The sequence below is a fragment of the Hylobates moloch genome, unplaced genomic scaffold (assembly GCF_009828535.3).
Source record: "Hylobates moloch isolate HMO894 unplaced genomic scaffold, HMol_V3 SCAFFOLD_8, whole genome shotgun sequence".
Taxonomy (NCBI): domain Eukaryota; kingdom Metazoa; phylum Chordata; class Mammalia; order Primates; family Hylobatidae; genus Hylobates; species Hylobates moloch.
In genome coordinates, this window is record NW_026652283.1 from 61760353 (window position 1) to 61784065 (window position 23713).

The 23713-nt window shown below is 38.2% G+C and overlaps 1 protein-coding gene across 10 annotated transcripts in view; it reads right to left on the reverse strand.

The window, feature by feature from the left end:
• Positions 1–23713, reverse strand: part of DNM3 (dynamin 3) — a 604830-nt gene that overhangs the window by 369038 nt on the left and 212079 nt on the right. For all 10 annotated transcript variants that reach the window (XM_032160976.2, XM_032160975.2, XM_032160971.2 and 7 more), the window contains exons 9-11: positions 21821–21888; positions 18138–18276; positions 4198–4284 (exon numbers count right to left, since the gene is read on the reverse strand). In XM_032160976.2, coding sequence (XP_032016867.1) covers positions 4198–4284; positions 18138–18276; positions 21821–21888 — 294 coding nt within the window. The remainder of the gene's footprint in view (positions 1–4197; positions 4285–18137; positions 18277–21820; positions 21889–23713) is intronic.

Consider the following 23713-nt stretch of genomic DNA (forward strand, 5'->3'; position numbering starts at 1 on the left):
AGCTGGGATTATGTTTATCTTGTTCACCATTTTATCCTTAGAACTTAGAGCCTAGCATGATACACATAATAAGTGCCCAATAAACATTTGTGGCCTTATTTATGTAACTATCTACCAGGCTTGAAGAACAGTTAACTCTCTTTTTTGTTGCTGTTGTTGTTTTTTGAGACAAGTCTCACTCTATTGCCCAGGCTGGAGTGCAATGGTGCAATCTCAGCTCACTTCAACCTCCGTCTCCTGGGTTCAAACAATTCTCCCGCCTCAGCGTCCCAAGTAGCTGGGATTACAGGCACCCGCCATCATGCCCAGTTAATTTTTGTACTTTTGTAGAGATGGGATTTCACCACGTTGGCCAGGCTGGTCTTGAACTCCTGACCTCAGGTGATCCACCCACCTTGGCCTCCCAAAGTGCTGGGATTACAGGCGTGAGCCACCGTGCCTGGCCAAGAACAGTTAACTTTCCAGGGAGTGATTTATTCTCATATATACATATATATAATTAGTATGTGGCCACTTGTTCTTGTTTTGTACTCAGTACCCAGTGCTATGGGCTTGGAGGCTTTGTGTTTGTGGCTAATCTCAACCAGTCATCTGACCAAATCTTGCTGAGAGTCACAAGGGGACCTGTCAAAAAAGAATTCAAAAGATCACTCCAAATCTACTCCCACTACCAAAAATAAAGTCAAGGCATGGGGGCTATTGAGTCAATAACATCATACTTGGATGAAAAAAATTCATACAGTCAGAGTTTTGTTTTGTATCTTGAAGAAAACTGAAACATTAGGAAGCGTGATCATTATTGGATTAGTTGTAGTTTTGCCTCTCTTCTCCCAACAATAAAGCCAGATTCTGTTAAATTGTATACTCCAAATCCATTTGGCCAAAAGTTTGTACCGATAAACTGTAATATTTGAACACAAATAAATTGTTGCCACTATAAGGAGTAAAATATCTACATAATTCTCAACATCGCCAAAGGCTGTCATGAATATCTTTTGGATGTTCACACACATTAACTTGGACTGTAGTACAGGAAAAAAAGTGGAAAAAAAAAAAAAGCTATGGCTGTTCTCATTATATTCCTGGAAACTGGGAGTCTGTGTTCACTCTAGGAAAAGAGCCAGGTCGCATGTGGGGGATGAAAAGAAAAATAGTCCATTTTTTTTCTCATTTTTTCACTTTCTCAGAGTTTCTCACTGCCTTTTTCACCCATAGTTATTGAATATTTAGTTGAAGCAAAGTAAAGCTACCCCTGGTAGCAGCAGTTGCCCAGAAAGTCTACTGCTTCAACATGCAATGACATGTATGGAAGCACCAAGACTAACAGCTGGCACACTCAGACATCCAAAAAACCTCTGTTTAAGGAAAAGCTACAGACAGATTTATGGCTTTCCATATTTTTAATTTTGAAGACTTTTTTCCCACAAAGCTTCCAGAGCAGAAGTTGGTAGTAACTCTACTTTTTAAAGAAAGAAAGAAAACTGCAAGAATGCCCCAGAGCTGTTCAGGCACAGAGGCCTGAGGATATGGGTCACTCTGTCTAACTGGATACTTTAAAAGTACCACATGGTCCCAGGCAGTACAGAGTCCAGAATTCAAATGTGAGATCTATCCAAAATGACATATCCACACTACCAAAACCAGGCATGTTTCTGCTATGCCACACAAGTCCATATTAGAGGTGACCACTACCAGCTTTGACAGGCACTTGATAACTGTTGGACCACACCACCTGAGATTGTGACTTGGTAGGGAGATGCCTGCCCCATCCCTTATGTCCCACTTGGGGAATAAATTAACCACTGTAACTGAGTTGCAGGTTGAAAACAATTTCCCTTGAAATCAGAAAAGGCAATTCTTCCTCGAATCTACCATGTGCCATAGCTCTTTGGGAATAAGAACAAAAACAACTAAAATTAATTAAGAACTAAGATATATATATATATATATGTGTGTGTCTATATATATATATATATATACATACACATACATACATACATACATACATACATACATACAGGGTCTTGCTCTGTCACCCAGGCTGGAGTGCAGTGGCGTGACCATAGCTCACTGCAACCTCAACCTCCCAGGCTCACGTGATCCTTCCACCTCAGCCTCCGAGTAGCTGGGACTACTGGTAGTGCAGGCCACCATGCCCAGCTAATTGTTTAATGTTTTGTAGAGACAGAGTTTCACCATGTTTCCCAGGCTGGTCTCAAACTCCTGACCTCAAGCAATCTGCCTGCCTCAGCCCCTCAAAGTGCTGGGATTACAGGTGTGAGCCACTACACCTGGCCTTGTATTTTGGTTACTTCTTTCTATCCTCACAAAATGTCTGTGAGTTAATTACCACTATTGTCTCACTTTAAGATGAGAAAATTGAAGTGTAAAGATGTCAAATAACTTGTCACAAGTTACACAAAATGTTAACAACAGAGCTTAAATTCAAAGTCAGGTAGTCTGAGCCCAGAGCCCACAATCTTAACAACATTGTGAAGTTTGAACATGCCATTTTACTAAAACAAAAACTCTGAAATATGAAGAAGCTAACAACAGACATAGATATGATTACAAATATTTAAAATGCTTTAAATAATTATCCTATATTTTCTCCAATATTATTTTGACAGAGGATCCCAAAGAGATAAGTAGGATTTATTATGATTTGAATATCATAGACGAAAGACACTAAATGAAAACAGTTAGCTTATTTACTTAAGGTCAGGAGTACAGCTGATTCTTAAGAACTTAAGTTTTCTCAGCCCAGGAGGGGCCAAGAAATTAGATGTTAGGGAGAACCTCTGGCCCTGGGGCTCCATATCTGGCTTTAGGCTTGATTTCACTGACTCAGGAGTTAATGCTGATTTGTTCATCTCAGCTGAATCACAAAGCCTGTTTTCTCCTCTTTTGGCTATTGCAGCTCTCCAAGAGTGTGAAAGTTGATAAACACGTGAAAACTATAAATGGTGATTAATTAACTTTCAAAACACAATGATAAAAAGTAGTGACAATGAATCCACAGCTCAAGCAGAGAAAAGGTGGTTACTGGAATCACTCACGAATGTCCCAACCTGCTGGGTCTCCATCCCTCTGTCCTTCCCTTTCTCCTTTCTCCTCCACCCACTCCTCTTCCCCACGCACACTCTGTGTGCTGTGTGTGTCTTTCCCTGTGGTTTGTTCCTCTCTCTTTTATTTTGTTTTCTTCCTTTTCCCCATTTCTCCCTCACCTCCTTCCTACTCATCTGATTATCACAAAATCCTGTAATACTAACTTACACAGGCTTTCAGAGAGCATATAGACCAATATATTAATGCTGTACATGAGAAAACAACAGTCCAAAGAAGTGATTTACGCAAGAACATGATGTTATTTTGTGGCGAGCACATGGCCTAAGTCCAGTGTTCTCTCCACAACATCACACGTGCAGCTGTGTCATGGAATTCAAGAGTATGTAAAACCCTTTGTATTTCCTGTTATAATGTTTTATAAGTAACTAAAAAATCCATTTAAACCTAAGAAGATTTTTATTCTTTCCATGTAGTCCTTTACTTTTTTAAATGAATTATCCTCACTTGAAAATAATCTTTCCAAATTACAGAGCTAGGATTAGAAAACAATTTCAGGGTCACTCCTTACAAACCACATACATTCACAAAATAGAAATGTTTAAAAGAGTAGTTCTCAATTTTTTTTTTCAATCATAGGTTGTATGGATAAGCTGATGAAAATCTAGGTCCACTATCTCCTCAGGAAAAAATAAAAACACTGAGTATTTTGCATAATGTTTTAGGAGTTTGTGAATCTTCGGGAGTCCATCTGTGGGCCCATTAAAAGTTAAGAACCTCTGTCTTACAGAGAAAATGTGGTATGTTTCTGGATTAGTGGTTTTCAAAGTAGGATGTATGCATGATCCATGGAGCATTGAGAAAAAAAATAATGAAACTCCTGTTACTGCTTTTGCATCTCATTCTTCTGAATGAAGTCTTTTTATTTGCTCATATTTTTAACATAAATAAGATATGAATATAGTACGTGTATAATTCATAAATAAGTAAAAATAAACATAATGTAGTTGTGTTCCACTGTTTTTTTTTTCCTTTAAGCGACAGGCTGACTGTTGGGAACTACCAGACAACCTTGCAGAGACCTTCGACCTCCCACGATCTCCCTGCCCACCAGGGAAGACCTCTCCTTACCTGGTCCTTTGTCTTCCCTTCTCGCTCACGAATGTGGTTAGCAACAATCCTTTCCGTTTCCTCGCAGAGTCTGGGGAAGTTTGCCAGCTGTCAAGAAAAGCAGATCTGAGTATTAATACTCAAAAAGTTACACTACCAAAAGAGAAGCAGAGATAAATTATGTTATTTTACAGAAGGTATTCATTGCCATTCTGGAATCAAAAATGAAATATCAACTTCTAAAGAAGAATGTCAAGGTGATGGGAGAGGCTTCACAAACTATCATCAGAAGTAACCTTGTTATGTTGAGGAAACACTTCAAAACCAGCAGAGCAATTCCTTAGGAAGAAAGCAGAACCCTGGATACCGTCCAGCACTGTGCTCCTGCTGAGTTGGCACTTAATAAAATTCAAAGATGAAGAAGTTGGAAAACAGGACAAAGAAAAGGGTAATGACTAACATTTTATATAGTGTCTACCATGTGCCAGGCGCTAAGGACTTCATCAATTACCTCCTTCAATATTCACAGCAATCAGAAAAGACGGAATTATTAACCTCATTCCTTTTTTATTTTATTTATTTATTTATTTTTGAGACAGAGTTTCACTCTTGTCACCCAGGCTGGAGTGCAATGGCACGATCTCAGCTCACTGCAACCTCCACCTCCTGGGTTCAAGTGATTCTCCTGTCTCAGCCTCCCGAGTAGCTGGGATTACAAGCACGTGCCACCAAGCTCAGCTAATTTTTGTATTTTTAGTAAAGACGGGGTTTCACCATGTTGGCCAGGCTGGTCTCTAACTTCTGACCTCAGGTGATCCATCTGCCTTGGTCTCCCAAAGTGCTGAGATTACAGGCGTGAGCCACCACGCCTGGCCAACCCCATTTAATAGAGGAGAAAAGTGAAGCACAGAGAGGTTAAGTAACTCATGCCCATGACTAAACAGCCTAAAAATGGTGGGTTCAGGATTCCAACCTAAGTCCTAGGACTCCAGAGCCCATGGTCTTGTCCATTACTCTTCAAGGATGATTCATCCCATGAAGCACAAACAGACTCCTTTAACTTTTTAAATTCTCCCCATAGAAAATATATGTGTATATGTACATTTTGTTGCAAAACTATGGAAATTGTGTATGTCAATCACTTAACCCCATCTAAATTATGCAGGTAATTGTTGAAAACATAGTTTGCAAAAGTGAATACATTAATTACAGTTGTTTTCAATATAAGGAGGAAAGACAGTGGGATGCTATGAAAATGTTTAAGGAGCCCTAATCCAGAAGGAAGACTTAAACAGGCAAAGGTGTATGAGAATGGCCATGGAGAAGATGAAGCTTGCCAGGAACAGGAAGATGTGTGAAGGCATGGTGGAAGTGGGGGCAATTAGTGGCGATAAAAGTAAAAGAAAGTCAGTGCAGAAATTGAGGAGTATGATCCTGAGACAAAGCTAGAAAAGTAGAGAGGGGTGATTTTTAAAGTGTTTGCAAATTAATAAGATTAATAGATAGCTCAATGAAATAGGCAAAGAATATGATTTAATTCATAAAAGATTTAATAGTCAATAAGCAGAAGGAAAAACAAACTGTACAAGTGATCTAATGCAAAGAAAAGAAATAACTATTATGTTGGCAAATTGCTATGTTTTTTATAAGACTTACTACAGGTGAGGGTATACTGAGATTAGCACAATTTAAACTTGCTGATGGGTGTCAACAAGAGAAATCTTTCTGGAAAGCAATTTGACATTATGTATCAAAAGTCTTGTGCGGGCGCAAACATACACACAGAGAGACAGAGAGAGAGATCTCAACCTAATAACCTCACAGAATTCTGAACTACAATGATAAGGACATGCATCACAGCATTAGCTGGAAAAGCAACAATAAGATAAACAAACTATAAACTACCTAGTATCCAATGATGTTAAATAAATGAAGGTAGATCCACTTATGTGATGTAATGTAGCCATTTTGAATCACAGTTTTAATAATAGCTAATGACATAGTAAAGTATTTACAACACTAATTGAAGAAAATTAGGCTACTAAATATATAATGTGATTATGCACAAGCATAATGTTTTGGTTTGGATATTTCTTTCCTCCAAATTCATGTTAAAATTCAATCCCCAATGTGGCTATATTGACAAGTGGGGCTTTTAAGAGGTGATTGGGTCATGAAGGCTCTGACATCATGAGTGGATTAATCCATTCATGGACTAATGGATTAATAGGTTATGGGAGTGGGCACTGGTAGCTTTATAAGAAGAGGACTAGCGACCTGAGCTAGCATGCTACCACACTCAGCACCCTTACAATATGATTGATACCCTGCACCAGCAAGAAGGCCCTTACCAGAGGCAGACCCTCAACACTGGACTTCTCAGCTTCCATAACTGTAAGAAATAAATTCCTTTTCTGTATAAATTCCTTTTCTGTATAAAGAAATAAAATCCTTTTCTGTATACCCAGTTTCAGGTATTTTGTTATAAACTACAGAAAATGGACTAAGACACATCCACACACACATGCACACACACACAGAGTCACACACCACCATATACCCTTGACATTTTTCAAGGATATAGCCCAATCTTACAAATGCCAACATTCTTGAGTAATATTATAGCATGCAATATTTCTCCAAACTTGTAAGGAGTTAGATCTAGGCCTCCCTGAAACAGGGCTTCTGTATGGTCACCTGGGGTCACTGTGCACATTACCTTTATAGCATGCACAACATATATTAGTGTCTCAGCATGTTAACAAACTGCAGTACTTCGTGCAACCATCATAATCACGAGATCTCATATATGTTAAATCTTCCGTTGCTGCAAGTCTACTCTCTGTGCATAGAAAAAGATTTGCACAGACACTATAAAGTGTTAATAGCGATAACTCTTTGAATTATGCATACTTTTATTTATCTACATTTTCCAAATATTTCTACAGTGGATATAGATTATGTTCATAACATCATAAAAACATAGAAACCTGACTGCTTTTGTTACCTCAAAAATCATCACCAGTGTCTCTATGAGGTCCTCGATTTCTCACCCTCTTATCTGAATCCTGAGATGCACACTCACCTGGGGACTTATTTCATGAATTACCACAAGATACAAATGGAGCTCGTACTTCCCATTTTGGAAACATTCTCCAGAAAAAGCTCTATTATACCAGAACCCCTCTTGACTCTCTGAAAGTCCTACAAGTTATTTTTTGTGAGGCTTATAAAAGCCTTCAGAGTGGAAGAAATAGCTAATCAATTCCAGTCCTTCTTGACTAGTGCAAACCTGAGTGGTGTATCTGACACCAACCATTAGCCTGCCCTAGGCCACCAAGACAGTCAATTCCCCCTGCACTCAGACAGCTTCCCAAGCTATTCAATGACAGCCACACTATTATAGAATCACATTGCCTCAGAGAAGTAACTATGCAAGCAATCGAGGTCTACCAAGGAAGAGTGGGATGCCTTTAACAACATTTAGCAAATAGATTACAGCAGAAAGTTATTTTTAAAACCATCAAATAGTGGCAATATAAATATTTATTCAGAAACTAAACACTTGACAGCTGAAGGACCCCAGGCCAGTATATGGCCATCATTAAATCAGAGAAACGCCAAAATGACAAGAATATCCCATGAAGTAGAGACATCTAAGAATGCCTCCAATCTACTGGCCTTGGCAGCAGCATTGATTTGTGTGCGTGTGTGTGTCTCCTGATCTTTCCAAGCGTACTGCCCATGGGCTCAATTCTACCAGAAAAGGAATCTGTAAGAGCCACAATTTTGTACCTGCAATTGAGACAACTGGAAGTCAATAAGCCTAAATTGTAAGTGGAACAAAAGAAATGGAGAACACACTAGAAGAACTACCATTATGGAGACAAAGGAGGAAAAACCTTGAAGAGACACTAAGCAATGTAAGATCTAGGCATCACTGAATGGCATTAATGAAACAACTGGTTTGGTTACTTGCTGGTTGATATTGAACTGATTGTGGGAGTATAAGAGTCAAAATCTTGGTTTTAACTGCTAGCTTTCAAATATAAAATATATAAATATATACAAATAGTCCCAATTCTTAAGATACATACATACAGAGGTTAAAAAAAAAAGTCCTACTGACATTTAAAATGATTTCTGATTAGGCTTTCTATCACTCATTTCATTATCTCATTTAATCTCATAATGAGATTATTTCATGATCTCATTCAAACTGTGCCCTGCTCAGTTTGCGTCACCCTTTGCTTAGCTTTAAAACATACTTAACTTTGATTGCTCAATTCAATCCCTCACCTCTCTTCTATGTCTCTTATTTAATGTGCAATCACCATTTCCTCAATCATTTATACCATTATAATTGTCAATCACTTTTGCACTTTTTTAATTTGAATGTCAAATTAAAAGCCTACAGTTGTAAGAATATGGGAGTTCTTATTTGTCAAAATAATCAGAATATTAAGTATGTATGCCTAAATAATATTGATCTAGAAGATGTCATCTTTAGGCCTTTATTCCTCTAATGATTAACTAAATAACCTATAAATTGGTTGACAGAGAGTCAAGGGATTAAGGATTTGCTATTAGTTACAATAATTACATTCCTAAATTTATGTCACATAGTCATTTATGGTGCAACTGCTACAGTCCAGCTCCATGCTCAGTTTATATCATAATACCTGATATTAGAAACCACATAGTCTGGAGTGGCAGGTTGCCTATACAGATAAATAGTCATACAAGAGAAATATTTTTTAAAAACCAAGGGGAAATATGAAGAAATAAATGCATAAACCAGGAAATACGAAGAAATAAATGCATAAACCAGGAAATATGAAGAAATAAATGCACAAACCAGTCCTCTGAGGATTTGATGCTTACATTGTAATAGTGAAACTTGCAGTCAAAGCTATATATTTATTATATAGCAAATTAGTTCTAAATAGCTTATAGTTCAAATTGCATTGAATATTCTTTTTTTTTTTTTGACAGAGTCTTGCTCTGTTGCCCAGGCTGGTGTGCAGTGGTACATCTTGGCTCACTGCAACCTCCACCTCCTGGGTTCAAGCAATGCTCCTGTCTCAGCCTCCCGAGTAGTTGGAACTATAGGCGCCCACCACCACGTCCAGCCTGTGTTGAGTATTCTTAAATAATAAAGAAGATTCAATGGAGAAATAATACAGTATACATGACTTTAGGAATCAAAACCTTCAATATTTAATTCAAGGAAAATATTTTAATTATACATGTTCTGAGAGAAAGCAGCAAAAATGTTTTAATAAGGCCCAATGTTATAAGTGTTATTTAGGGTAGTGATTAATTATTTTGGTGGAAACTCAATATAAAAATTTAATTTCAGTATGGATCACATTTTCCTAGAGAAAAAAAAACACTTGGAAGACATTTCTATCCAACAAAACAAAAATTATACACTTCCAAAATGTATTAACAGTTTATCAGACCATCAGATCCATGCTATGCTAGTACCTTTTTCTCGAAATGGTCAAGAGACCGGGCAAGATTTCCATATCTTCAAGAGGAACAAGTTTGATGCCTCTAGCAAAAACTGGAGTTATTAGGTAACCATCTAAGAAAATAAAGTAAATTCAGAACAAAATTTCTTCTATACATATCACTTGACTTGATTGGTTTGGCTGACCTAAAGATAAGGGTTTTTATGAAAAAGCTATAAACCTTTAAATGCTGGCTGCTTGCTACAAACCAAGAAGAAATAATGAATTTTAGCACTCATAAAAGCATACAATTTTATTTCATTTTCTGTGAATTAACCACCCACCCAACCCAACAAAATCCCTAGCAATCCTTTGTTTTTATATAGCATAGTGTTGGATTTATTCAGGATATGAGAAGACAATCATCTGCACACAACACATTTGCTATGAAAAAAATTTTTTAAACAGATGTATTTGTAGAAACATTTACAAAGGTGATCAAAGATGAGAAGCACTTCTAATATAAAGAGATCAAGAAATAGTGACTGTTTTCTAAGTTGCACAGGGGTTAATGGGAAAGTTCCTTATGGGGTGTTCTACATTGGCACATGAGTGCATATGAGAAGTCAAAGAAGGTCAAAGTGAAGTTGGCAGGAAGGGGAAAGGAGTGCCAGATCCCAACTAGGCGAACTGGGACCAAATGGGCTAGTGTTAGCCCTCCTTCTCCAGGTGGGCAAATCCTTAATCCAGAAACCTCAAATATTTTCCACAAATAGCAGGAGAAGTGGTGAGGTATAAGATGGAAAAATTTTTAAACAGAGAAATGAAGAGAATTTATTTATGAAATGCTAAGGAATAAAAACAAAAAAGTCCTCACCTAAGAAACAAGGAGAGTAGAAAAACAAAAACAAAAAGTCCAACCTTGAGTGAATAAAACTTGGGTGCTGCAGAGTAGTCAGAAGAGCCTCTTAACTTAAGTAATTCAGAAAACATCCAAAAAGGAAGTCAGGGTGGGTTGACATGGTGGCAAAACAACACCTGAAGATCATAACCAGATTTGCATCTCTCTCTTCCCAAGTTTATCTCTGGTAGACACATTAATGAGCAGTTAAAATGGAAAAAAACTTCAAAACAGAAAGTGGGAGGAAAATCAGGGACCATGGTAAATTATAAATTAAGAACCAATTATAAAGATTACAAATCCTTTAATCAGTTGTAAGATTAAAAGGTGAGATTCTATCCCATTAAAACCGAGTCCCAGGCCTGAATTTCCTATAATACCCAACAAAAGTTTCAGACTTTAATAACCAGTCTGATTTGAAGCGTGGACACTAAAGCCTATTATATTAGACATGTATTATACGCAAAGCACAGCACAGAGTTTGACTGGATGGCAACCATTAGAGGAGGCGAAATGCAAGTATTTTCACACAGCGTAAAAACCATAGCACATCTGTATAAACCTAAAAGAAAGTCCTAAATAGTATGATGCTTTGAAGCCATTTTCCTTCATCCTACTTCAGCCAAACTGACCGTCACCTGCTGAATCAATGAGACATAATTCATTTTTTAATTATTCATTCAATAATTATTGTTGAAAACCAGGCTGTTTTGGGGTGGCAAATAGAGCGATGAGCTTAATAAGCCAAGTTCTTATTCTCATGGAACTTGTATTCTCAAGGTCCCTTAATTATCTTATAACAACACAACAACAGCAGACATAAATAATATAATTAATATATTAATAGTAATATATACTGCAAAGAAAAATAAAGTTTGGTAAGTAGATGAACGATGTGGTGCATGTGTGGTGTGTGTGTGTGTGTGTATTTGGGGGAGGGCTATGCAACTGAAAATAGAAAAGTCAGAGAAAGACTCTGCTTTATGGGGCATTTGAATAGCAGAGGCCTGAAAGAAGCAATGGTATGATCCATGCAGATATCTTGGGGCAGATCATTTCCCATATTAAGAATGAGAAGTACAAAGGCTCTATAGACATGTTTCCTTGGCCTGCTAAATAAACAAGGAATCCAGTGCAGCTGGGGTGGACCGAGAGGAAGAGAGAAAGGGGAGGAGATGAGTTTTGAGTTTAGAGATGAAAAGCGGGGGGGCAAGATTGTGTAGGGCCTTGTAAACCATGGTAAGGACTTGGATTCACTTGTTTAGTTATATGTATTCAGAGCTAGATATTTACTTACCTAATAAGCCAAAAAAAATTTGGCATTTCTTCTAACAGCACTTCTTAATGGAAAATCTTTCCCTCTATTTCTTTTTCTTTTTGGGGGGGTGAGAAATGGAGTCTCACTGTTGTTGCCTGGGCTGGAATGCAATGGTACCATCTCAGCTCACTGCAACTGCCGCCTCCTAGGTTCCAGCAATTCTCCTGCCTCAGCCTCCCGAATAGCTGAGATTATAGGCACCCCCCCACCACGCTTGGCTAAGTTTTGTATTTTTAGTAGAGATGGGGTTTTACCATGTTGGCCAGGGTGGTCTCAAACTCCTGATCTCAGGTGATCCATCTGCCTCGGCCTCCCAAAGCAATGGGACTACAGGCATGAGCCACCACGCCTGGCCCTTTCCCTGTATTTCTAATAGCTGACTAAGGTATTTTTTCCCCCCTTGCAAAACTGTTTTTTTTCTAAACAGGAAAAAAATCAATTAATTAGTATAACAATGATCCAAGAATGTCGGTTCCCAAGAGGCCAGTAAATGGCACAGTTGCTAAACTGTGGTTAAAAAAAAACAAGATGTTCCTCTCAGTGCTTCCTGAAAAGACCTTCAGCACCCTGTGATGATGCACTGGAGAAGAGGAGGTAAAGAAAAGCAGCTGAAAAGAGATGCCCACCAAAATAATTTCAGAGTTGAGATGTCCCTGGCATGCAGCCAAATAGCTCATAAAGCTCTAATGTTCCTGTCTTATACTCCAGTGCCCCAGAGACAACAGTGAGAAAGTATCTGGGAAGAAATGCATTTCCCCAGGTTAGGAGTCTAGCTTTGTGTTTTGTTGTTTGAACACGCATACATCCCATATGTTTTTCACTGATGTTTATTTATGCAGCTTAAGAAAAAAGCATTTAAGGTTTTTACACATGAGGCATCACATGAGGAGTTGTAAATGAAAAGTGTATTTTATGTTTATATATGTATATATGCTATAACAGAAATATATATATATATAATTACATATAGCTGGAATTACTTATTTTCACATTGCCTTGGGCAGTCTTTGTTTACTCCTATTACTCCAGTGAAAGTATTCATAGCCACCCCTTTAAGTCTCAAAAATGTCCTGCACTGAACAATAAATTACATAGTCACCTTATCTATGGCTCATGTTCAAAACAAGGCAAGTAATAAAGTCCCAGCAGACTCAATTCTAATTAGGATTATTTTGATTTGCAAAATACTTTAATTAGACCAGTTTTTAAATAAAAGATATTGAAAGTATACCTAATAAGGCCAAAAATGAAAAACATCAAAATGCAGCATAAGGAAAAGAATAGATGTTTGAAAGAAAACCTGCCTAAATTTTATCATTTTAAAAGGAATGGCTAAAATACTATTTTAAAACCAAGTATATATATTTTTGACCACTGGATAACTTTAGAACATCTAAATTGTTAGTAAATATTTATAAAATGCCCCTATGTGGAGTTGGTCACTGTGTTACAGGCTAGAGAGAAGATAAAAAACACAGTGCCTTTTTTTCAAAGGAGCTTATAATCAACAAGAGGAGATATGTAAACAAATAAATACAAATAAATCTCAAGGCAGTATCATAAATGCTATGATATAAATACACATAGGTATCAACAGAAGCACTAAAAAGGGAGTAGGGAGAGAGACTAGGAAGGGACTCACAGAGGCGCTTTAGGAAGATTTTAAGGAAAATAGGATGATTGAGCTGCCTCCCTAAAAATGAGAGGGGATGGCAGGTAAACACAGGAGGGAAAATGAGACATTCTAGACAAAAACAATCACTTATGCAAATGTCAAAGGCATGAAAAATCTTTGAGGATAGTGCAAATCATCTAGAATGGCTGAAGCAAGCGGTGGGACAAAAGATATAGCTGGAGAAGTATTCAGAGATCAGACGGGGAACCTAAATACAACCCTAAATGATCTGAACTTTATTCTCAAGGCTCTGAGGAGTCATTGAATAATTTTGAAGATATAGGCAACAGGCATACCTGTATTTTAGAAAAATCACTTTGACAGCAATGGCAAAGATGAATTTGAGGGTGACCAGGCTAGAAATAGATCAGTTAGGGGGCCACTGGAATAATTCAGGCTTAAAAGTAATGTTCAGGGCTTTAAGTAAGAAAAGAGAATAGTTGCAGTAGTCTGTAGACAGTTTCCATAAAGAGGCTTGAGCTAGAGGTACAGATTTGGGAATCACCAATATTTTAAGTGGTAGTTGAACTATCACAGACATGATCTGTCGAGCAGAAAATATAGTAAGAAGAGAATAAAACCAGGAGTAAGCTCTGTGGGATCCCAGTGTTTAGAGGCAAGCAAAAATAGACGAATGCTCAAAGGAGGTAGAGAAGGAATAAAAAGAAAGAGGGAAGAGAACCCATGAGAGAGGAGTGCCAGCTTTACAAAGAGAGTGGAATATAGTCTCAGGAATAAGAGTGTCCTTTAGGCTTGGCAGTCAGGACTCTCACTGATCTTTGCAATAATTAACTCTATAGAATAGTGGGGTAGAATCCAAATTTCAGTTGAGGAATTAACTGGAGATGAGACAGTAAAGATGCAAAGCATAAATTACTTTTTTCCCAAGAAGGCTGACCACGAGAGGAGAAAAATAGGGCAGCAGACGAGTGTTTGTCCTTGTTTCTTTTTAAATTAGGACAGACATAGATATATTTATATGTTGATTTTTTAAAATGTGATGGAGAAGATGATGATTCAGGAAATAAAAGGCTAAAAAGAGTACATCCTCTAAGGAGGTGAGAGTACAGATAGGAAACCACCCCCCCACCCCCTTGATCAGGAATACTATCTCAACAGAGACAAGGATAAGAAGGGGGTATGGTTTTGAATACAGGTAAGTTTGAGGGATAGAAGACAAGAATCAATGTTTCATAGTGCCCATTTATGGCCCCTATTTTTTCTGCAAAATCTTCATTGAAAGTGAGGATGAAAGTGATGAGTCAGGTGGCTTGAAGAGAGTGCTAAAAGTTTAACCTCATTATCATAGAGAACACAGGAGGCTACTAATTACTAAGACACCAAAGCACTACTGGGCAGCAGTTGAAATTGGACTAAGAAGAAGACCACGAATATATTGTGGCACCAGTTCACACAAATAGACAATTATCTCCAAGCTCTTCAGAAGCCTGGGGAAAGGAAAATAAAGATAAGCAGTAAATTTTAGCAGTCCTGGAGTTTCAACAGGTGACAAAGTTAATCCAAGTGGAACTGAAGTAATAGATAAAAAAACTAATGATGGATGTACATCTGCTCACCCATACACCTTATGGGCTCTAAGGTTTAATGCTGGAAGGGGAAATAACAGGAGGCTCCCACTTTAGCAGCAAGGCCCAGACACATTTTCCAACCTAGATCTGTCAGCAGTGAAGTGGACACTAAATTTCAAACCTTCAAAATAGAGCTTTTCTATTAATTTCCCAATTGGCTTAAAATCTAAAGAGGACGAAGGGGGTGATCAGCATTTTGCAGGCCCTTTAAGTTTACAATTTCCTAGTAAAACATTTTTTGATGACAACAAGAGCCAGAAGTCATGAAACTATGATGCTAGAGTGGACTGAATGGAGAGCAAAGATCTCAAAGAAAAGTAGCTTTTAGGCATTGGACATGATATCTACATGGACACTGAACACTTCCAAGTTGAAGGTGAATTGGGGATGGAGAGGAAAAATGTAAGCTAGGTTCTAAACATCCTGATGAATGCAAGGGAGTGACCTGGAACTTGGTGGTGACAGTGAATATAAGGAACAGGTACAGCTGGCACCACCTGGGCCTTAATGGAAGACTATGAGAAGGTGAAGGAATAATCTTTGGAAGCCACAAAAGGAGAAATGGCAAATGTCATACCCAATAAAGGCCCTCAGATTTTTCCAGTTTGGGCTGGAATAAATATCCTTCACTGAAGAAAGCTAAAGGGTAAACAGTAACCTCAGGGGAAAAGCTAGATTTTATGTTTATCTAAGGCAAACTATAAAATGTTTTGAGAAGATAGTAAAAATATATAGAAGACCAATCCAAGGAGCATAATGGAAAGGGTAGAGAGCAAGAATAGAAGCCAAAAAGTGTCTGGGAACAAGCTGTCTCATCCCATGCCATCAGAACTGACTGTTGGCTTTCCAGTAGGTTGGATAAAATGGGAAATGATAAAAAAAAAAAGATTCATGCATACCATAAACACTTTATATAACTTAAAACATAAATGTCCACACATGTGCCAATCTTTTGATGTAAGGCCAAGGCCTGTTCTCTGCATATGGATCTGCTGATTGGAGTTATGCATCTTCTGTCTTACATAAACCACATCCTTCATTTATGATTTCCAGTTTTACTTTCTTTACAGTGGAGGGAGAACCTGAAGATACTTATGAAATAATTTGAATGCCAAACCTATCCAGATTTTTATAATCCCTTCCTCACACACACACATTCTTTTGCCATTACCCTGCCTACACCTAGTCAATAGCAAAGCTTTTGTAGCTAACATTTATCAAGTCTTCTCTCAGCATTCAGTTTAGTTTTCATAGAAACAAAACTCAAAGTCTTTTTTGCACTGGGTTAGTTTAATTACTCTCTTTATTTAAAGCATATCATTAAAATAAGTGCAACTGGCTAAATGGGCTTGGGAACAAACACAGCACAACTGTCCCTTGTAAAGAAGACAGGTTAATTGGTGGGAGTAAGAGACATGGACAACCTAAAGAGAAGCCTCTGGCTAAACACATCTGTGTGCTGAGAGTGGCAATCCTTAGGGTTAGTAGGAAACTCAGTATCAGTTAATCTTGAAGGTCAGTAGAGAGATCAATTAAGAAAGTTTTAAATGTACAAGGGACACGACAGGTTGCATTCTGAAGAGTAGATGAGGGCAGCAGGGATGAGGAGTGTTAATAACTGACTTCAAGTTTCCAATTGGTGAGATGGTAGAAAGATTGATTTCTTCAACTCCATGGGCATTCTTCTTTCTGTCCCTCAGTCCCTTAACGCCTGTGGCTCTTTCTTGTTTTGGAGAAGAGAAACCAGGAGTTTAGGAAATGAGGTGGAAGAGCAGTAGGAGCTCTAGAGAAGGGGTCTGAACCTCCCAGTCACCTCTGGGTCTTAAGCTAGTTCCATTTACTGCTTTTCTTTTAGCCTTCACATCAAGGAATTCGGCCCATTTGCCTCTTCTACTATGTACATCTGTTCTTTACCTGAGCCTTTCTGTCAGGTAACTGGGAACTAATATTCATATTCATTCTCATTCTCTGTCTCTCTCATTCTCTCTCTTTCTTCCCACTGGTTTTTCAGAAAGGTAACTGCTAGTAACCATCTATAAAGGGAAGGATAACAAAGCTAACAAAAACAGAATTATCCATAGGTTGAAGAAATATTAAAAGCACGAGTGTTAACTGTCAGGGGGCTAGACCTACCCTACTGTAAATACCATCACTAATTCTCTTTTTTTGTTTTTCAATACAAGATATTCTTTTCATGAACCGAGGAATTCAGCACACATTCTCCATATTCCTCAGTGAGGAGTCCCCCTACTTGGGAAGTCTTGACCCAGCACTCTACAGCATAGATTTAATAGATATTCAGGGTAGAGAATGCTGACTGCTGCTAAAATGGCAATTTATGGATCAGCCACCATTTACTGAGCACTTAAATTATGGTTAATCAGTGTGTTAGATGTCCCATAGGTTTCAGGCATCATCTTGTTTAATCCTCACTAAGGTGGTATTACTATTATCATCATCATCCTCATTTCACAGATAAATTAACAAGACTAGAGAGGTTAAGCCCAAGGTCACACAGAAAGTATCAGAGCCAGGATTTCAGTCTAGGTCATTGAAACCCCAAGGCTGGGTTCTTATCCACTACACTACACTGCCCCTTCCCAGAACAGCCAGGCTCAAGTAGAATACATATTTGCAATTTAGAAGAATTTTCTTATTATTATACATACTGTCAATGATTTCCTTCTCTAACAATTACCCTCATCCATGCACCACCGGAAAAATAAGCTTAGGGCATTTGCCTAATAGTTCGGAAGTAATGTTTATTTGTTTAAGACAACATGGGGAAAATCAGCCAAAGAAATATACTCTTTCTAAACCACCGTATTAGGAATGATAGAAGACAGTATGTCTGCCCTTCATGAAAGCAATTCCCACTCAGTACTTTCCACAACCCTTCCCTGTAGGTAAACACACAACATCTATAACAAAGCGAGGGTCAGGGAAAGAGAATCGTGCAATGAGATAGAGAATGTTGATAAACCAAAATCACGTACTGGAAAGTTAAATAATTCAAACTTACTTTTTTGGTACACTTCTTCACAGTGTTGATTAATTCTTGTATTACCAGATCCACACTCTTCAAGGAAGGCCCTTTCAACTTTACAATCTGTTTCTTGACTATCGCTTCAAATGCCATGTCTGGAGTAAACAACCCTGTCCTGAAGGTAAGAAAGCAAGCAGCCCATGAGATTTTTTTAATTGAGTAATATTCAAAAATCTTTTGAAAAATGTTTAAATTAACATTCCATTTAAATTAAGCATGTAATAGACCAAGTTTAAAAGTTACATAGTGCCCAAAATGTTTATATGGCACATCATGTGACCTTTAACTAATATTTAACTGTAATTTGTCTTACCTCACTGTTTCACAGCAATAAAAAGAAATGCTACAATAGAAATGGTGTTCTCAATTTAGATTCCTATTTCTAAAAGATTCCAAAATCAATTCCTTGCCCTTTGTGGAACAGCAAGTGAGCTTCACTTTTTATACACTAAAATAGTAGAGTTTCTAGATTATACAATTTATCCATTCCAGGACAGCTATGTTACTGTGAGCCTGATAGTTCCCAATCTGAGGTCCTGGGGTACTGGGAGTATAAGACAGTAAGGGGAGTTATGAATTAATTTTAATATTTCAAGATGCCTAAATAATGAATTTACAAAAATAACAAATGATAACCAAAATAACAAGTGTCTTCCTTTAGGCTCTAATTAATTCAAACTGGTGTTATAATAATGCTTTTCTCATGCTGAACAGGAGCTCAGGAAAGCAGATATATACATGTGCATGTGTATATGTGTTTCATAAAAAGTGAAAAATGATTACTCAAATTTAAACAAAAGGTCAGTAGAGAGAAGCTACAATAACAGGGGCCTTTGAACTCTGAACCTTGGCCATGACTGAAGGCTGGCAGGTTCCAGGCTTTGGCACTGGATCCTCCCCACTCCTAGGCCCTCTTCCCTCCCCTCATCACCTATTCTTATTTAGTTAACTTCTCTTCCTGCAACTGAATTCTATGGTACCTTTTTTGGAAAATCTTTTCAACACTTCCCTTATACCATCTTGACTTGACACCCCTTCTTACCATTTGCTTAGCACCCCATGCTCACCTCTATTTCTAACTGTAGTAATCATACTATATTATAATGGTAATTTCTCTGAACGAGGTACAGAATCAAATCCAAACTGTTTAGTACAATATTAAAATTTTTCCAATGTTTGACTCTAATCTTTCTTCACAGTTATTTTTCTCCTCGCCTTTCACGTACCCTATGCTTCAGTCAATTTGCCTTTGCTTATATGGTATGTCTTTGCCTTTGTCTATGATGCTCATTTTACCCTCTTAACAATTTTGGCCTATTCAAATCCCACCTGTGCTTTAAAGCCCAGATGCAAAGCAAGCACTTATAGTTCCAGTCTTTCCCCAGTCTTGCTGCTGAGACCTTCCTTCTTGGAAGGCTAGCATTCTATTTCACATTGCAGGATACAGAGTAGGGAGAGTTGTTACCCTATTTATCTTGATTTGCTCCATAAGGACTGTCTCCCTCCTTTGCTCATAGTCAGTGTTCAGTGTTAACAAAACAATGAAGAAAAACAAAGCATCTCTTCCATCAAGTCCTTCATGGGCAAAGAGGGCTTCTACTATTCAAATAGCCAATGGAATCAAATGGGAAAAAAAATTGTCAAACCAAGTATATATTTAAAGGCCTAAATAAGCATACCATGAGTATGTCTTATGCTCAGGACATTGTGCATTTCTTATCATCTTACAGGCAAATTTACAATAACCACCAACAATCTCCTGTTGGTAGGCATATAAATCAGAAATCGACAATTCTGAATTACTGAGATTTTGCAGTTATATTTGACAAAAGCCGTATATGGTAACGAGTTTTACAAGTGAAGTAAAAATACTGTATTTGGCTGAGTTCAAATACTGTATGACCCCAAAAAATGTAATTTGGTTCCACTGCATTTATCAGATAAACATGTCCAAATACCAGATCTGTCCAGCTAAAATGCAAAACAGTTTCTACACCAAATGTATTCTGGATTTGGTGGAGAAGAAATAGAATAGGGAGCTTAGAAATCCTATCGATGGTAAAAGAAAAAACATTAGATTTGGTTATAGATGTTTTCTCATCTTCACTTTGTAAACTCATATCTGCCCATACTATTTGAGATTTGTGGAGCAGATTGTCTAAATTTTAAAACAATAAATAACTCAAGCATCATAACTCCTTTGTAAAATCACCCATCACATGCAAACTCAGTGTCAAGCTTTGCCTTCTCAGGGTCTGTTCCCAGCATAGTCTCAACTTGGTCTTTTGGCAGAGGCTGAACCACAAATGACAACAGGCAGGGGCCACCTCCTTCATATGAGGCAATCTATGTACTAGGCAACTCAAGTTTTATTCCCTTGAATTAAGGACACTGCAATTCAACATATGCTCATTAAGTTATGTTTAGCCTTCTGTACATGAAATGAAGAAATATGTGCTTTAAAATCATTTGTTGTTATCATAGTTCTTTAAAGAAATTGTTATGAACTGTATGTTTGTGTTCCCCTAAAACTTCCTATGTTGAAACCATACCCTTCAATGTGATGGTAGTAGGAGGTGGGGCCTTTGAGAGGTAATTACATCATGAGGGCAGAACCCTCATTAATGGGATTAATGCCCTTATAAGAAGAGGCCAGAGAGCTAACTAGCTTTCTCTCTGCCACATGAGAACAGAATGAGAAGATAGCACTGTGTAGGCCGGAAAAGGGTTCTCACCAGAACCCGACCATGCTCACACCCTGACCTAGGATTTTCAAACTCCAGAACTGTCAGAAATAAATTTCTGTTGTTTATAAGCCACTCAGTCTGTGGTCATTTGTTACAGCAGTCCAAACAGACTAATATAGAAGGTAATTTAGAATAATCTCACTTTAAACAAGGGGAAATTCAGACACAAGTTCCACTCCACCCCCAACCCCATCCAGCTCAGGTCCCTCTGCTCTCCTGACTGCATTCCTCAAGCCAGTCCCAATGCATATGCATGACTCTTGGCTCCATGGATACATGCTGTGCCCTCTCACCTCTTTGCCTTTGGTCATCCCACCCCTTCCACCGGAAAGCCCTTTTTTTTATCCTCCAGCCTCAACAACCTCCATTCCATCCTTTCATCCTCTCCTGTCTCATCACACTGCCACGCACTTCATATACATGCCCCCACATGCATAAGCACACATGCACACACAACACCTCCTGGACTGTTGAAATCATCCTCTCCACAGGCAAGGATAAACTTGAAAGTAACTACCTCCATTAATCTTTCCCAATCTTGCTCCACAACACTAGTCAAAATTAATCTGTCCCTTCTCCGGTGTAAGTAATGATTAATTATGAGCATGTCTGGCCTCCCTCATGAAAAATGAAGGCTCTGGAGAATGAGGTCTTGCTAATCTGCAAATCCCCTATTGTGCAGAGTACAGGTTGGAAGTGCAGAAAATGTTTTTGCTTTTTCACTTGGAAAAAACTGACTATAGCAATACAGGAAGTTACCATTAAACCCCAAAGTAGGATTTCCTGTTTCTTTCTCCCACTTCTGTATTCTACCCTGTTCAATGATGAAAAGACGAGTTTCCTAGCCATTTATAAACATGAATTTTATTTTGGTAGCTTGAGCAGATGACAAGAAAAATGTGAATCACTTGCCTGATACCATGTATGTTTTTGATTGCATAGCTTATTTCTCTTCGCAATTCTTTCTCATTGAACTCCATCTGCAGATGCAAAATGAGCCACGGTTATGACACTTAATTCCTTTGAATAATATTGTTGAACATTACAGAATGAGAATAACTTGACTTCATTATTAATAAGTGGATACTCATGTCTTTCCTAACCTAAACCCAGATGGTCAAAACATCTGTTTATATAAAGTTCAAGGCAACATAGAACACTAGGGGTTTTGGGGAGTTTGGGGGCAGTGGATTTTAACTCTGTTATAGATATGGAGTGCTATGCATAAGGATGCCTTCTGGACATAAATCTAGCCATTCATTTGAAATGTATAATTCTTCATTCTTTTGCTGAATATGGTAAATTTGAGGGCACAGAAGAACACATAAATGAGAGTATCACCTGATGTGCAGTAGCAGTACAGATGTCCTGAAATTAACAATGGCTGTCTTTTGTCCCTGGCCACTTAAAACATTTGAGTTAAAGGCCTCTTTGTAAAAGAAGATTAGTAATATTTTAAAAAGACAACACAGGACAGATTACTATACAAATATTTCTCAGAAGTGCTAGGTACCATAAATCTACTTGGAAGTAGGATCAAAGTGTCACAGAGCTTAGACCGCAAAGGGATAGCCGAAGAACATTGAGTTCAGTCCTGACTTCTGAGATTTGGCCTCTCTAGCTTCATTGTCTGTCCATTTCCCCCCCTCACAGTTTATGCCCTAGAATGATGAATTGCTCTAGGTTTCTACCCACAACCGATGGCTTCATAGCTCAGGGCCTTTATCATTCCTCTCCTGTCTGGATCACCTCCTCCTGTAACCTACCTCTTCCTGCTTAACTAGCTGCTCATACTTCCAAACTCAGCTCAGAAGGCTGGTTCCCTTACACACTTGAGCTGGGATTCATGTCTGTGGGCTGTGTTTCCATAGCACCCTTTGCTGAAGTTTATCACTTTACTTAGCACATTTTAATGAAATTATCTATTTACCCATTTGCCTCCCACACAAAGACATAAGCACTCGCCTCTGTTTGAGACAAGTAGCATGGTCCCTAAAACTACTCAACTGCCTATTGGGCATTTTACACTTAGCACATCCAAAACAGAACTCCTAATTCACTTCTCCATACAAACAGAGCTTTTCCTCTATTTCCCTCATCTGATAGGCACTACCACTCACTCAGCTGTGAAAGCCAAAACCTTGGAATTCATCTCAAAACTTCTTTTTCTTCCATTCCCCCATTTCAATCGAAGCCCTAGCAACTTTATCTCCAAAACCCCAAAGCCACCCATCTCTCTATCCTTTCTTGCTGGGGCACTTTTATTGGAAAGCTAAAGAAGTTTAATTCTCAGCGTTTCCCCCCTGCACAAGCCTCTTCCAAGACCCTGTGCCTGTGTGTTTATAATTTTGTATTCTTCTTCAATTTAAAATTGTAGAAGCTTTAGACTCCACAGAAAATGAATCCACCCCTGGGTCTGGTCTACTGTTCTCCTCACTCTCTTAGCTCTTTACAATCCAGCAGGTATACTATTCTTCTAAAAACATCAACAAATCAAGTCACATTACTGCTTAAAACCCTCCTGTAACTTCCCATTGTTAAGCATAAAGACTTTACCTCAACCTAGAAAGCTTTGTGTGAACTGGACACTTACTCCCTCTCTGAATTCATTCATGCCCTCTCCTTCATCAGCCACATCTGTTCTTCACCTGTCATACTTTAGTGCCTTACCCGAGGTTGCTACTTGTGCCTTGAACCATCCCTTTCCCCCAGTTCTTTACCCAGCTGACCTCTTCATGCCAGTCTGGGCACAGTCTAACTGTCCTCTGCTCAGACAGAATTTGCCTGATTATTCCATTAAAAGTG